At 45.8% G+C, this 14,832-nt stretch overlaps 1 protein-coding gene across 1 annotated transcript in view; it reads left to right on the plus strand.

The window, feature by feature from the left end:
• The window catches only part of LOC149328422 (lipase lipl-1-like), a 56,444-nt gene that overhangs the window by 19,487 nt on the left and 22,125 nt on the right, over positions 1-14,832 (plus strand). Inside the window, exons 3-4 of the mRNA XM_089560256.1 lie at positions 8,724-8,838; positions 13,759-13,909. Of these exons, the coding sequence (XP_089416382.1) occupies positions 8,724-8,838; positions 13,759-13,909 (266 nt within the window). The remainder of the gene's footprint in view (positions 1-8,723; positions 8,839-13,758; positions 13,910-14,832) is intronic.

Consider the following 14,832-nt stretch of genomic DNA (forward strand, 5'->3'; position numbering starts at 1 on the left):
GTCGCGAGAACATTATAAGCCAGCGACTACAGTTGCAGTTGATGGGAAACAAACACCCTGAAGTTTCACCAAGAAAGATGACATACTGAGGATGGGAAATACGCTTTCTTAGTTAAGGGGCGTCGGTTGATCCCCTGGTGACGAAAGCATGACCTACTAGAAAAGAAAAAATTCCGTCTTTAGTTTTGAAACAATAAAAAATTAACTGTAGTTTTGAAAGTACTTAAGCAGAACCGATAACTGGGCGCATAAAGTACACTGGGTGCTGGTGGGCTAAAAGTCTTAATAAAATCTCTTCTCGTAACCTGCTGAAAAAAATCCGGAACATAAGCAGGGCGTCTAAACGCTTCATACTGTGGCTGAAAGATGAACAACATGACGATGGAGTTTTCTAAGTTCCCGCGTGGATATAGTTCCGTGTTTAAGTGCGGCCTTCCAAAAATGTTTAACAACAGTTCCTGTCACCAGAGATTTGAAATCCGGATGTCCTAGCTCGCGGAAGATATTTGAAGCTGGTAGTATTGGAGAATTGTAGTCAACATTTTTAGAAGACTATTCGGAAACACGTAATTACATTACTAGTTGAGAGCACGATTGCATTACCGCTTTTTATGTAGCTTACAGAATCCTTCAGACAGAATCCTAACAGAATCCTACAGACAGAATCCTAACAGAATCCTAAGACATTAATACGGTATCTCAACACACTTAAGCCAAAACGTGCACAATCATATTCTTTACAGCCATTTGCACAACATATTTGATAGTGAACAACACCCGTGCTACTGACTTCAGTTTTGAGCAAACATAAAGTAAGCAGTGTTGCCAAGAGAAGTTACTGCCGAGAGAAGCTCTTGGATATTTAACTAATTCCGCATATTCAGAGGGTGTACCTGTATAAGAAATAGAGTCGAACTTCAGTAAGTAGAGAGGCACGTTAATTACAATAGCCTTTAGCTGACAGCGCAAATATGAAGTTTTTTCTGGCATTAGCAGCATTTTCATAATAGTGAACCAAAGCACTGCATTGTACGAACGTGTCCTTTTCCAGCATACCAGTGGTCTTTTTGAGAATAAAGAGATAGCAAGCTAGTAACCCAGTGTCATCGGAATAGTAGAACTCCGAACGTGCAGAAATTGCCATAGACAAGTCACTAGTGCAACCGTTAAGCAGCATTGGCGATAAAATGAGCTCCTGATGTACATCAGCCTTCAGTGGCATCTTACAATTGAAAACCCCCTTATTATCTAAGCGACCATTGGATGTTCATTTTTCATGTAGTTCTAGAGAACTAAAAAGAAAATAATATGCATGCAATAGTGTGTAGTTCATGGTCAGGAGCGATGAAGCAGTGGTACCGCATGCACCTCACGTGCAAAGGGACTGAGGATCGAATTACTGTGCCGCAGAAGTTTTATTAAGAAAAGCGAAGGCATGAAGGCATCTAACCCGACACATAGAATATAGCAGGAAGAGCTGTCAAAGGTAATTATGGAGAGAATGGAGCATGCTCTAAAAAAAGTAGATATCCTAAAAGCCGTGAACAGGAAACTATGCCTCGGTAAAAATAAGATGTATTAGTCACGAGACGAAGAACGCGATGTCATTAGAAATATGAAAAAATATTTAATGTATCCGAACAACTTTACGCAAATCTATAAAGTAGTCAGTGTAAACAGGACATTAAAGGAAGGCAGTAGAGCACAACAATGCGACACCGCGACAGTAACAAAAGAGCAAGTAAAGAAATCTTTAGGAGAAATAAAAAGGGGAAAAACAGCTGCTGAGGATCAGGTAAGAGCAGATATGTTGAAGACGGAAGGGAGATTTAGCTAGAGAAGCGCTAGCCAACCTACATACATAATGACTTATGGCCTGGAGCGTACTAGAAGCTTGTATGAATGCTAACAACAACGCAATCCATAACGAATGAGATGTCAAGGGCTTGAAAAATTACAGACCCGTCAGCTTACTGTCTGTTGTCTTCAAATTATTTCCGAAGGTAACCACTTATAGCGTCAGGATAACCTTAGACTTCAGTCAACCAAATGATCAGCCAGGCTTTCGTAAATGGTACTCACAATAGGCCGCATTCACGCCATCAATCAGGTGACAGAGAAATGCGTAGAATATAAACAACCCCAATACATAGCTTTCATTGATTACGGGAAAGCTTCTGGCTCTGTGGAAGCCGCAGCAGTCATGCAGACAATGCGGAATCTGGGTGCAGAAGACATGTGACATTACTGAAAGATATTTGCAACGACTGCACAGCTACTTTAGTCCTCCATAAAGTCAGCAATGAGACTTATGTGAAAACACTGGAAGATATGTATAAAGACTGCGTAGCTACTATAGTCCTCCATAAAGTCCATTAGAGAAGGGCGTCAGGCAGGGAGGCACAATGTCACCAATGCATTTCACCACCTGTTAACAGCAGGTGTTCAGAGGCCTGAATTGGGAACAGTTGGGAATAAGAGTTAGTGGAAAAAAGCTTTGTAATCCCTGATTCGCTGAGAAGATTGCCTTGCTTGGTCACTCAGGAGATTAACTCTAAATTATCATCAGTGAGTTAGGCAGGCAGAGCAGAACAGTGGCTCTAAAAGTTAACATGCAGAAAACCTAAGTAATATTCAATTGTCTCGGAAGGAAACAGCAGTTTACAATTAGTGGTGAGGTGCTGGAAGTGGTCAGAAAATACTTTTACTTAAGTCAGGGAATGACCGCATATCCGGATCACAAGAGTGAAATATCTAGGAGTACATGTCATACTTACAGCGCGGAAGACAAAACAAGAGAAGATGGCAGAACAGAGTACAGCGCTGTGTAACTAATGAAGGTTGTCACCAACTCGCCCAACAGCTTCCTTTATAGAAATATATGAATGGGGTGGATTTGCATTTACCAGGCGCATTTAGCTATATAACAGCTATATGTTACCGGCACTGATCTATGCGGCAGAAGCGTGGGGACTAGCAAAAAGAGTTAAACTTAAGCTAAGCACAACACAGCGAGCTGTGGAAAGAAAAATGATATGTGTAAAGTTAAGAGACAGGAAGAGGGCAAAGTGAGGAATAAAACACGGGTTAATGACATCCTAGTAAATATCGAAGTGAAGAAATGGGCTTGCGCAAAGCATGCTATGCGAGGTCAAGGTAACCATGGCGCTCAGGGGTAACAGACTGGATTCTTTGGGAAGGCATGCGTCCCATGGGGCTGCAGAAAGTGATCTGGGTAGATGAGATTACGAAGTTTGCAGTGATGGGGTGACCGCTGGTGGCACAGGACAGGCTTCATTGGAAAGATGTGGTAGACGCCTTTGTGTTGCAGTGGGCATAGAAAGGCTGTTGATGACGGTGAATATGGTGTGAAATGCTTGCTCTTGATCCAGGAAGAGGGCTTACGTGAAGAGATTTATTAAAATAGTGAGAGCAATTAATCCGAGAGTTCCTCGTGGAATGAACTGCTACCACGCGCAGTAATAAAGCTAAACTGATGATCGATTGGCATATAAAATATATTGAAGAAAAAAAGAGGATTTTAAAAAGTAGGTTTCGATTCTTTTAGTTTAGTTATGTCTGTATAAATAAAGGCCGTTCCGTATTTATCTGTCCAGGTGTCTCGGATCAAGCACAGAACGCAGGGTAGCTTATGGTTGTGTGCGTTTTTCGATAAGGATATAAGCATTTGAACTTGCCTCAATTGTCCGGAATCAGCGGGAAACCAAGTCGTCTGCGCGGACAATTTTAATCTGGGCGAGCGGAGCAGCAGCAGCTTTGACAGGCTGCGCCATCTGGGGCACTGAGAGACCTACCCCACCTCCTCGCAGTTCGCCTGGTGGCTCAGCCTCTCAAATCCGCTAATCAATTCACTAAGAAGTGCCGCTAATGAAGTGCTCATATTTCCGAGAAACTGCACATTTGCATTAAATAGCCTGAAAGACGATTGAAAATTACCACCAATGAGCCTCACTGCTCCAGCTTCATTATGATCAGCCATATTAGATAACTTACGAAACCAAAGATAGCATGTGATGGCCTGTATAGTCTCTGCTAGAGTGCACGTGATCTAGTTTATTCAGGGATTTAATACTCCAAGCACTATCCCCCTCTGTACGCCGGACGTATATTTTAGGATTTTGGTGCCGTAGAAACTTCAAGTTTTGGTCTTTCGCCCATATCTTTGTTGCCCCAAGCAGCTTCCTTAATCGTTTGGTCCAATTTTCTGGATTAAAATCAGCTTCAGGTTCACGAAGAGCGGATGCTTAATCAGACCACACGTCCTCTGTTTCTTGCCTATAAATAATGCTCGCTATCGTATCGGCTTTCACCATGAGGCGAATGGACATCCTTGCGAAGTGAGTTATATGTATGATCTTTGCTACTTCGCATATATTTTTGTTATGTTTCAGGCCGTTTGTTGAACTTTGTACAATTATTCGTCCTAATAATTTTAGCAGCTTAAATAAAGAAGCAAATTAAATTCGCTGCTAACACGCACTAAAGCGGAAGGCACAAAGTGGACAGGTATGCGTTCCATCCATAGCACAGTTCGAACTTATTCCAGTGCAACTGGCCCCCTCATTCCGACTGTTTAGTGGTTATGGTAACCGGATATGGCGCCTCCTCCTTTCGCTGCCTCACGCACCGCTCGTCGATGTCAGGGCGAGGCAGGCGCGCACGCTGCGGTAACTGGTTACGCCAGCACAGCTGCAGCATGTGCTGCAGAATGCGGGTCTCCCTTAGTCTACATGCGCAATTATCTAGTTTCTAGATGAGCACAAGCTGTTAGCTGCGAACTAGATGAAAACAGTTATACACAGAAAGAGAATAGCGTTTTTCTCTTGAAGTGGTTCTCTCGCTTTATTTCTTCTAAACTCGGCACTCCCAGAGCCATTCCTTACATATATCAGTGAGAAAACGCAATCAGTGTGACGTGTTAGGGTTTATTAGACGCAAAACTGCTGCTGCCGCCTTTGGCATATAGCTGGGAGGGAATTCCACAGGAATGCAGAACGATGTGGTGGCGAGCCGCTGGACTCTAAGTGGTCAGTGCGCTGCACCGGATGGCAGTATTGCTTAATGCCGCGAGTAGACGCCTGTTCGTATGAACGCACGCGCACATACACGTGGAAGCAATGACGCCATATGCGCTCTGAGCGCACGCGCGCTAACTCCGGAGCACGCGACTGCATGACAGTTGTGCATCGGGCTGAAATTATGCGGCTCATCTCAGTGAAAAAAGTTGCATGGTGTAATAACCTCATACGATTTTACATACATACCAATGTGACACAAGTGTCGTACAAATGTCATACAAATGCCGCTCGGTTTTACGCAATTATAATTTGGTCCTTCAAATGTCATACACTATCAATTAAACTGAACGATACTTGTATGACAAAAACTGTAGGAGGTTACTGCTCTATACAGCTGTTTTTTTTTTCTGTTGGACGTGACGTCGACAATATGCTGCAAGCATCTGCACGCCATACTACAAACGTGGCCCACTTGCGCTCTCAGCGTGTGTGTGCCCTCGACGAGTTACACAACCCGAATAGATGTATACCTGCCTATGGAGAGCCGCCAGCTTTACGGACAGCCTCACATACAGTTGGCATAATAACTCCGTCCTACCGTGAACCCTTTAACCATGATAGAACAGTACGTGCTTATGATAGCGCGCAAGCTGCATCCTTCCACCCGTTGTTCGCATTTATGGGCTTCATTAGTTTTGATTTGTAAAAACTGCCATTTCTCGCTACAATGAGCGATTTCAGCCATCTGAGTGTGATCGTTGTGTGTCATGCAAAGAGTTAAAATCCTGGAAAAAAGTTGTTCGGGTCGGATTTGAACATCCGAAACCTTCGTGATAAGTGAGAACGGAACCTCGTAGCCACGACGAGTGCTGTGGTAACTGATTTGCCGAGGTGAACATAGCCTGCGCTGCAAGCCAGCAGTAGTGACAGCGGAACTTTCTATGACGTCATCCTAGGTGGCATGAGCAACCCACTGGCGGGTGACGTATAAAAACTTTGCCTCCGCTGACGTTATGAAAAGCTGCCGAGCGCTCGCCTACGAAATCTATGCGCGTCGCCCATTCATGCCGGCCTCGCGCGAAACTTGGGCCAGGAACAATGGTCAATGCCTGGGCGTGTCTTAAAGAGCACCTTAAACATGCCGCTGTTGCGACTAAATGGAACAAAAGAACAAGAGTGGTGCGGTGTGAACAAGGCAGTGGTGGCAGTGGTTTAGCAGAAGTTAAGTGAATAAAAGAAGGTGTTTGCAATGCCCAACAAAAGGTATTGGTTGTGGTTTGAAAAATAGCCAATTAGTCTTTACCGTGGTCAACTGCTTTCTAGAGCATTTGAACATGGCTCTTGCAGAATATGACAGGTCATTTTTACATTTACGTCTTCATGGTAGAAATTAACAATGCTAAAATGCATCAGAAGCATTTCAAGCTATTTTAGCCTAAAATTATTTGCTGTGTGCACTACTTGGGGAAAAGCAGGCTTCATGCTGAGGCAGTCGCGGATTGTAAACCCGCTTATCGGCCAGAGGGTCGCTTTCGGAGCGAAAGTTGCTTCCCTCAGAGAGAAGGGCGTTAGTATTGGCATTGTAGTCGCATGTCGTAACAAGAAACTCCCGCGTTCAACCATTCTCCCAGATGCAGCGATCACTAGGCGGCCCCGAATTTTAGCGGCGGTGCGTACCTGCAAGCTGCAGCCGTTCAAGACCTCCTCTATGCAATGTTTAATTTTAAGATTCCCATAACATTGCAGGCTTTCCATGCGGTTCATATACGGAAAGCGCAAAGAAAATACGGTAGCGTCGATGCCAGTTATACAGACGATAAATTGGGAAAAGTCTAAATTCGTACGGACTCTATATGACGTCAAGCATAGCATCTAGGAATGGCCTCTAAGATACACAGAAAATATATTGGAACCAAGTTAAAAAATATAGATGTCATATCCCCAAACGTCTATCGGAGCCACTTATGCCTTTAAGTGGGGTCATCAATTCTCACGTGGCTCTGGTGGATTTTACACTGCGGTCTTTCGTGAAGCGAAAATCTGAAATAATTTTTGCCGTTATTGGATAATGGATTAGATAACGGATAACGGACACCGTTATTGGATAACGTTATGGGATAAAGAAATGCTGTAAACTCTGCTAATGGTCAAGTTCATAACATCACAGAAAAACAACTCAATATGGGGAGAGACACACAGAAGTGTGTCTTCAGTACTCCATTTTTCCGTTTCAACACAAAAAAGGGCACACCTTGTGCAAGTCCCCGCAACAGAGTTATTCAGTGGTCTCTTATAAGTTCATTTTTATTCATTTCCGAACGATACATGTTCTACGAGCCCCCCCCCCCCCCCCCCCCCCAAATAGAGTTGGTCGGATCTCTCTTATAAGTTTCTTTTTATTCATTTCAAGCGGATACATATTCTATGATAATCATTCAACGTAAAACTGTTTCGAAAGTACAATTCGTATTCAGTTTCAAAAAAAGGGGGCGCTACTGAGTTTGATTTCATAAGCAATTTTCAAATTAATATGGTTGGGACACGAGGTGCGCAGGTTACCGGAAGGTAAGGCACTCAGGGCAGGCCGCAGTACCTATAGTGTGCTGCGAAAAGAATACAGGGACAAGACTGCTACCATAGCAGCCGCTAGCTTCCCATTTTAACGAATATAGTTGGGGCTCACAACTCGTGAAGTTAGGCGTCGTGCCCGTGTTACTGATATGCTGCCTACTGCAGTAGCGATTAAACATCGTAAGAAACGCTAATGCCAACAGAAATAGGACAAAAAGAGTCATTCGATGATGACAACCGGCGCTTAGATATTTTAACTAACGTATTTTCTCGCATAATACACCCATTTTCCACAAACGAATCCTTTAAAGTTCAGGAGGGACGGGGGCGTCATTGCGTAAGGGGAAACTTGAAGCGGCAAGAACGAGACCAAGAATAGCCTGGAGGGAATAAATAATTCATCCAGCCCCATCAACCTTGAGACTAAAACATACACAATATTCAGCATGGTTTCATTGCGCTTGAACAGATGGGGAACTTATCTGTTAGAGGCCTGTAAACCCACCCACCGACCAGTTATGTTGTCTAAAGAGCGGACTAGATTTCACTCGTGCCAACTCATTGCATTCAGTCCACAGATCAAAGAAACCTCTTCATCCAGGCTTTGTATCTATTCGTTCTCAGATTCAACGTGGAACATTCGTATTTGCTGGTCTTCCCGCCGAACGATATTATACTTTTTGTATTCCGTATGTTGTTCTTTCTAGCATTCCGCAGTTCCATCGCGTTTCAAAAAAAAATGATCCTTCAAAATAATCAGGAGATGAGAAAGCCCGAACGAATGGGGTGCGTCTATTACGAGAAGAGAAAAATGCTCTTTTTAATAGGCAAATTCGCGGGTGCGTTCATAATGAGAGCCAATTACTCGAGTAAATTGGGCATGCAGAGCCGATTCGCCACCAACAAGCTCCGCTATGTACTGGGGAAACCAGGCCGCCAATTTATGTTGCCTGCAACACTCAGTTTCTGATTTTAACGCTACCAGCCAGCGATCATTGCCACTGCTTCCCCTTGGATGAGAAATATAGAGTTCTCTTCTAACTCGTGTTGAAACGAGGTTAAATTCACCAAGTAATTGAAAAACGCTGCGGTGTTCCTATCCTCTTGTCACAGGCTTCCTTCTAGCCGACGCTGGATACGACGTGTGGGCGATGAACACGAGGGATGTTGATTTCCGTTCCAGTCATCTCAAGCTGAAGCAGAATGACGACCGCTACTGGCAATGGAGGCAAGTGGTGTTACGTACAACGCTCACGCTCACTACTGCGGCGCGAATCGCTGTCCAGATAATTTTACTGAGAATGCGGGCAGCACCCTGTTCTTGTTAAAATAAGTGTGTAGACCTGCATCCTCCTAACGATCCAATAATTAATGCAGTTTAATATGCTGATAAGCTTAACCAGAAGTATAGCATGTCCTTCATGGTAAACAAGGATCAATGTTAATTTCGCTTAATTAGAATACAATCCAACTTCTTGATAACCTCAGTTCCTTTCGTGCGCGGCAGTCTGTAAATATTTTCACGTTTTCGACACTAATTTCCAGTAATGTATTATTTTCATATTCTTGTGGTATTTTATGGATCAACTGCTTATGATTATTTTTCATTGTTATACTTTTTGGCCTTCTAGCACGCAGGCTATAAGAACAGTAGGGCAGCGAAGGACTGCAGTGTTTCACATTTATGAACAACTTCACGAAAATAATCAGTCGTAGAAAGCTGTAGAGGTGACTGCGCGCATAAATTCGTTTTATAACAGATGCATAACGAGCACAAGCATAAGAACAATAAGGACTGCCGGAACTCCACCCCTCAGCTCCTCTCTCCAACAACACCACGTTACATTAAATAATCTTGCACGCTAGCGCGATTTAATTTCTCGCCTCTTTAGAAGGGCAAGCTATTGGTGTGTTGTCCGTGCAACGTACGGTAGTGTAAGGAAAGTAGCAGATCACGTGGCATCAGACGCCATCATTAGCTGTCGGGTTATAATCCAACGACCACTATAACCAAGCCATAATTCCAACTGGATTCGACAGACGCCGTGCAGCTTATAGTTGCTGGGAGGAACGCGAGCTGAGGTGAGAGCAGCGTTGTGAGTGATATTAAGGAACTATGTGAGTAAGTGTCATCTCTCTAGAACGAACTAACAAGTGGAACAGCCACAGTGGTACTCTTTATCGTGTGCTTAAATAGCAGCTATTAATACTTTTTTCTTGATCGGCCCTCAAGGTAGCAGCGGTATAAAAAAAGTTCGCAGTGGCTTAGCTCGGCTGTGCCAGGATATACGCAGCGTGAGATATTGGTGTATCTTGGTTAAGCTTGTTATTAGCTTGGTTTCTCCCCTGGTAAACCTTGAAATTCGGGTATGTGTAAGAGTGGTTAAATTAAAGAGAAGACAATGTGCAGTATCAATTGTGAAGCGATTATTCATGTCGTATGGTTTCTCTGCTTGTACTCCTCGTTGGTGAAGCCATAGGCCGTTGGAATCGCTGAAGCCATAGCCCTTCGGCGTTCCATGTGTTCATTGGCGTTGGCGTTGACAACGTTTTACACTCCGATAATTTTAAGGAAAGGAAGTGCGCATAGTAGCTCACTGAGCCAGTGGACGCCTAAATCGTGCTTATAGGCACGTGAGGTGATGAGAGAGATGTGGGCTGCAGGCATTGAGAATGTTGTGCCAGAAATGAGGCTCTGCAGCCATAGGCCATCGGCGTTCATTATTTTACTGCAGTATTCCAGCTGGCGTTTTTCCCAGCCACACACACACACACACACACACACACACACACACACACACACACACACACACACACACACACACACACACACACACACACACACACACACACACACGCGCGCGCGCTGCGCAATCTCCTCGCGCATGCGCAGTGCCCGCAGCGGCGAGCGCACACGGCGAGGAATGCGAGCTGTGCGTAGTGAAATCTAGAAGAGTGCGGTGAGGGGCTAGTTGGTACGACATTATGAGAACAAAAAGTAACTGCGCAAAAGGACGGGACAAGAGAAAGAGAACCACACGGGACAAACGCGTTTGTCCCGTGTGGTTCTCTTTCTCTTGTCCCGTCCTTTTGCGCAGTTACTTTTTGTTCTCATAATGTGCGTAGTGACGTCACTTGCTCCTCGCGCATGCGCATAAAGGTCGAGCAAGAGAGCACGCGAAACGGCGAGACTGTGACCAGTGTAGCTCACTCTACAAGAAGCTCCCACTATTTTTTGCGTTATTGGTTTGTGGGGGAAAATAGTACCATTCACTCCCGGAAACCGCTACTCTTAATTGGGCGTAGGATTGTCATGGATATAAAGTCCGCATCTATATCTCAAGTTTGCCCCACATGATGCGAAGATTTATTTTCTGTGTAGGCCTTATTATCAGTAGGAAGAATGCCACTAAGGTGTAAAATGCCCTCAATCACTTGAAGCCACTTTGATAAAAGTATTGACTGAAAGACGCCGTGTAGTTGCGGTCCGACGTTCGCTGCACTTTTATTAGTGTAACAGATTCTGTTGGGCAACTCTCTCAAGCACTTGTTGCATTACAAGTAAAATCACTGCAGCAGGTTGGCACCGCGGAGAGCAGCAGTGGTGTAAATATTTATTATGGTGTTGAGATTAAAATTACCTGCGGTTCAGATGCTTCTGAACCTGGTTAGAGAGCGAAAGCTCTAGCGTATCGGGCAACTATAAGTGGCTTGGCGTCTGTAACGGTCAGTGCGTTCTGGACACTGGATAAGCAGCGTATCCAGTAGCGAATGGTTGATCGCGAGAGTTTGCTCACCCAATGAACTCTGCGGCCTATTGCACCAAGTGGTAGTGGTGGTTGTAGTGAAAACATTTATTTGGAAGGGACAGGAGGTATGTTTGCATCAGCCCGTAAGGGACCGATCCTTACAAACACTAGGTGGATGACCCCAGTTTGGGACTCCATTGGTGGTGGCCGCCACCCGGGCGCGCCCGAGTAAGGCTGGTTGGGCCTGTAAGTCGTGGCAGCCGAGCAGGGTCGGCTCCCAGTCCTCCCGGATTGGATTGGGGATGGGGGAATGATCGGGTTGGAGGGGCAGGCCCACACCATGTGATAGGTGTCCGTAGAGACCGCACTGCAGTGCGGGCAGCTGCCGGTAAAGCAGGGCTCAAAATGTTTCAGTGCTGCCGGACACAGCAATGTATTTGTGAGAAGGCGGAGAAGTAGCCGCTCATCCGCCTTCTTGGGGCCTTTACATGGGTAGAGGCGATGGCTATCTTGATAGTAGGCTGTAATATCTTTGAACGCATATACCGGATCAAAATCGGGTTCCTGATCGGATGGGGAGGAGAAAACAGCCCAGTGAGGGAGCGCGCGGGCGGCTGCGTCTGCTGTCTCGTTTCCTGCCAACCCCTGATGAGCAGGGGCCAATATAAGGTAACGGTGTGTGGTGTCCGTATCCCGTATGGAATTTTGGTAGGAAGAGAGTGCAGCATTGCTCGACGTTCTGACAGGCCCCTTGCGAGTCGGTGACTATCTATTATGAATCAGAAAGTGAGGCCGCGAGAGCAATCGCCACCTCTTCTTGTTGTGTTGCACTGCGGGCTCGAAAGTTGAGGCCGTTAACTGCGTTGATGTTGTGAACTACTGCGGCCGTGTACCATCCCCCGTGGTGAGGGCCGGAGGCGTCCAAGTAGTATACACCTGTTTTTTTGCCATAATGTCGGGCTAGGGCTTGCGCTCGTGCCAGGCGCCGACCATAATGGTCTTCGTGTGATATGTTGGCTGGAAGAGGCCGCACATGGAGGGCGCATCTCCACACTTTTGGGATGTGAAACACACTCTTCCATAGGAGTGGTCTGTTGGGTATGGAGTCGAGCAAGAAGGTGGTGACCCGACACCTTCTGCGATAAGCGCGTGCACTGGTTTGTAAGGTGCGCCTCCCGGAGCTCCCGGAAAGTATTCACCACCCCAAGGGCCATAAGCCGGCTGTTTGAAGTAGTGATGGGGAGGTCAAGGGCACGTTTAACCATTTTGCGAAGGATGACCTCAAGGGCATCCTCCTCTTGTTTCCGTAGGTAGAGATAAGAAGTCGAATAGAGAATTCGACTCGTTACGAAGGCGTTTGCCAGCCGCAAGGCATCCTTACTTTGTAACCCCCGCATTTGTTGGAAACCCGGCGGACCATGCGGCCGACCTGGTCCCCCACCTTATGGAGTTTCGCCAATGTAGTATCTGGCCGTCTGTGTTTGTGGATGTAGAGTCCGAGTAGCCGTATCTCATCAGTTTCGCGTATGGGACACTCTCAAGAGAAAGAGATATTTTAGTTGTGCACTTTTATTAGGGGCTCAGGTGCTCAAATTCTGATTCTTTAGGGGAACATTGAAGACCGCAGCGGAGGGCGTAGCGGTCTACTATCGTCGCCGCTGTTTGCAGGCTGGTTTCGATGTCCCTTTTTGAATGTCCCCATCGGAGTGTAAAACGCTGTCAACGCCAACGCCAATGAACACAATGAACTACAACGGCTCATGGCTTCAGTGCCGTGTTTATGGCACAGCGCTGTCAATGCCAACGCATGCAGCGCAAAGCTGTCACTACCGCCACTTAGCTTAAAACAAGACTGAGGTGTCCACTGTTCCAAGAGGGCAGCTGTGCGCCTTTCCTTTGCTTTCCCAGCTCCCGCTCCATTGGTTTCGTAGCGCAAACCGCGACTAGGGTGTGCACTGTCCCAGGGCGCCAGATAGGCGCCCTTCTTTTGCTTTCGAAGCTCAAGGTCATTTGAAGGTGGAAACTAGGCAGACGACGATCGAAGCACGAGGTCCCGTAATGAAGCTTTCGCTCCAATAAATCTTATTCCTACTAAATCACGCTCAGACTGGAGGTGATTGGCCTATACAGCATCGGCATGTAATGTTGAGTTTTGGGTTCACTCATATTAGACACAAACGGTTGGGTGTTTCGACAGTCTTTGTGAGCTTACCGATTCTTTATAAACGTCTCATCCTGTTGCCATTTGCGAAGACGCGGGTACTGCCTCGGAAAGTGAGACGGCCGAAGACGCTTTCACTCACATTTCATAATGTACACCCTTTCTGATGAGCCAATAATTTAAATGCCCTAATAACGCCTTCAACGATCGTTCCACTTCTATCGATCTCCTGGGGCAGTTTTGACGAGATCGGCCGCTTCGATATAGCTGCGTTCATTGACCTCGTCCTCAACGCCACCGGTGTGGCCAAGCTGCCTCTGCTGGTCTACTCGCAGGGATTCACAGCCAGCGTTATCCTCCTCTCCACGAGGCCCGAGTACAACAACAAGGTACGTGCTTGAAAGGAAGAATGTGGGGCTTCTTAAGAAAACAGTGACGTTATTTTCCTTATTCGTATTCAGCTAGAACTGCCTATTTAACGCTTTGTTCGAGTTGTTCGGACAAGAGAAAAAAAAAGCCGGTGCGTCCATTCAGTTTCACAGTGACGATGGGAGTGTTAGTTCAAGCTACATATTTTACTCTTCAGTCATTCCAAATTTCCTGATAGCCTTTCGCCCCGCCGCGGTGGCTCAGTGGTTACGGCGAAAGACGCGGCCCGAAAGACGCGGGTTCGATCCCGGCTACGGCGGCTGAATTTCTTGAAGGCGAAATTCTAGAGGCCCGAGTGCTGTGCGATGTCAGTGCACGTTAAAGAACCCCAGGTGGTCGAAATTTTCGGAGCCCTTCCATATGGCGTCTCTCATAGCCTCAGTTGCTTTGGGACGTTAAACCTCAATACCATGCTACATAGCCTTTCTTTTACCCCAATGACATCTAGCATCTAGCGTCTGGCGTGCCACAGCTGGACGATAGGCGATAATCCACACACAGCTGGATTATCCACAGCTGAACGATAATCCACGTCGTAGAGCATGGCCGCGGATTTCTTTTTCAGCTAATCAAGGTTCGTTGCAAGGTGAAAATATCTGTTTTTCTTTTTAACGTTCATCGCAGGGGCTCCTCGATACCAAAAATGTTTGGTGAAAAATTTCAGAACCGGTTGCCGATTTAACTCCACGTAAATGAATTTCTAAGTTTTCTATTTCATTGCCACAACACCACGAGTTCTTCGGCAGCCTTATGATTTTGACGTCACCAATAAACAGTGCGATGTTAGTCCGTCTGTTTTTCCTGAATGAGAAAACTTCGATTCCCTGATTGGTTCAAACAATGTATCAATGTATCAATGTATATATATCAATGTATAGTATTG

The sequence above is a fragment of the Amblyomma mixtum genome, chromosome 9 (assembly GCF_055824585.1).
Source record: "Amblyomma mixtum isolate Tamu chromosome 9, ASM5582458v1, whole genome shotgun sequence".
Classification (NCBI taxonomy): domain Eukaryota; kingdom Metazoa; phylum Arthropoda; class Arachnida; order Ixodida; family Ixodidae; genus Amblyomma; species Amblyomma mixtum.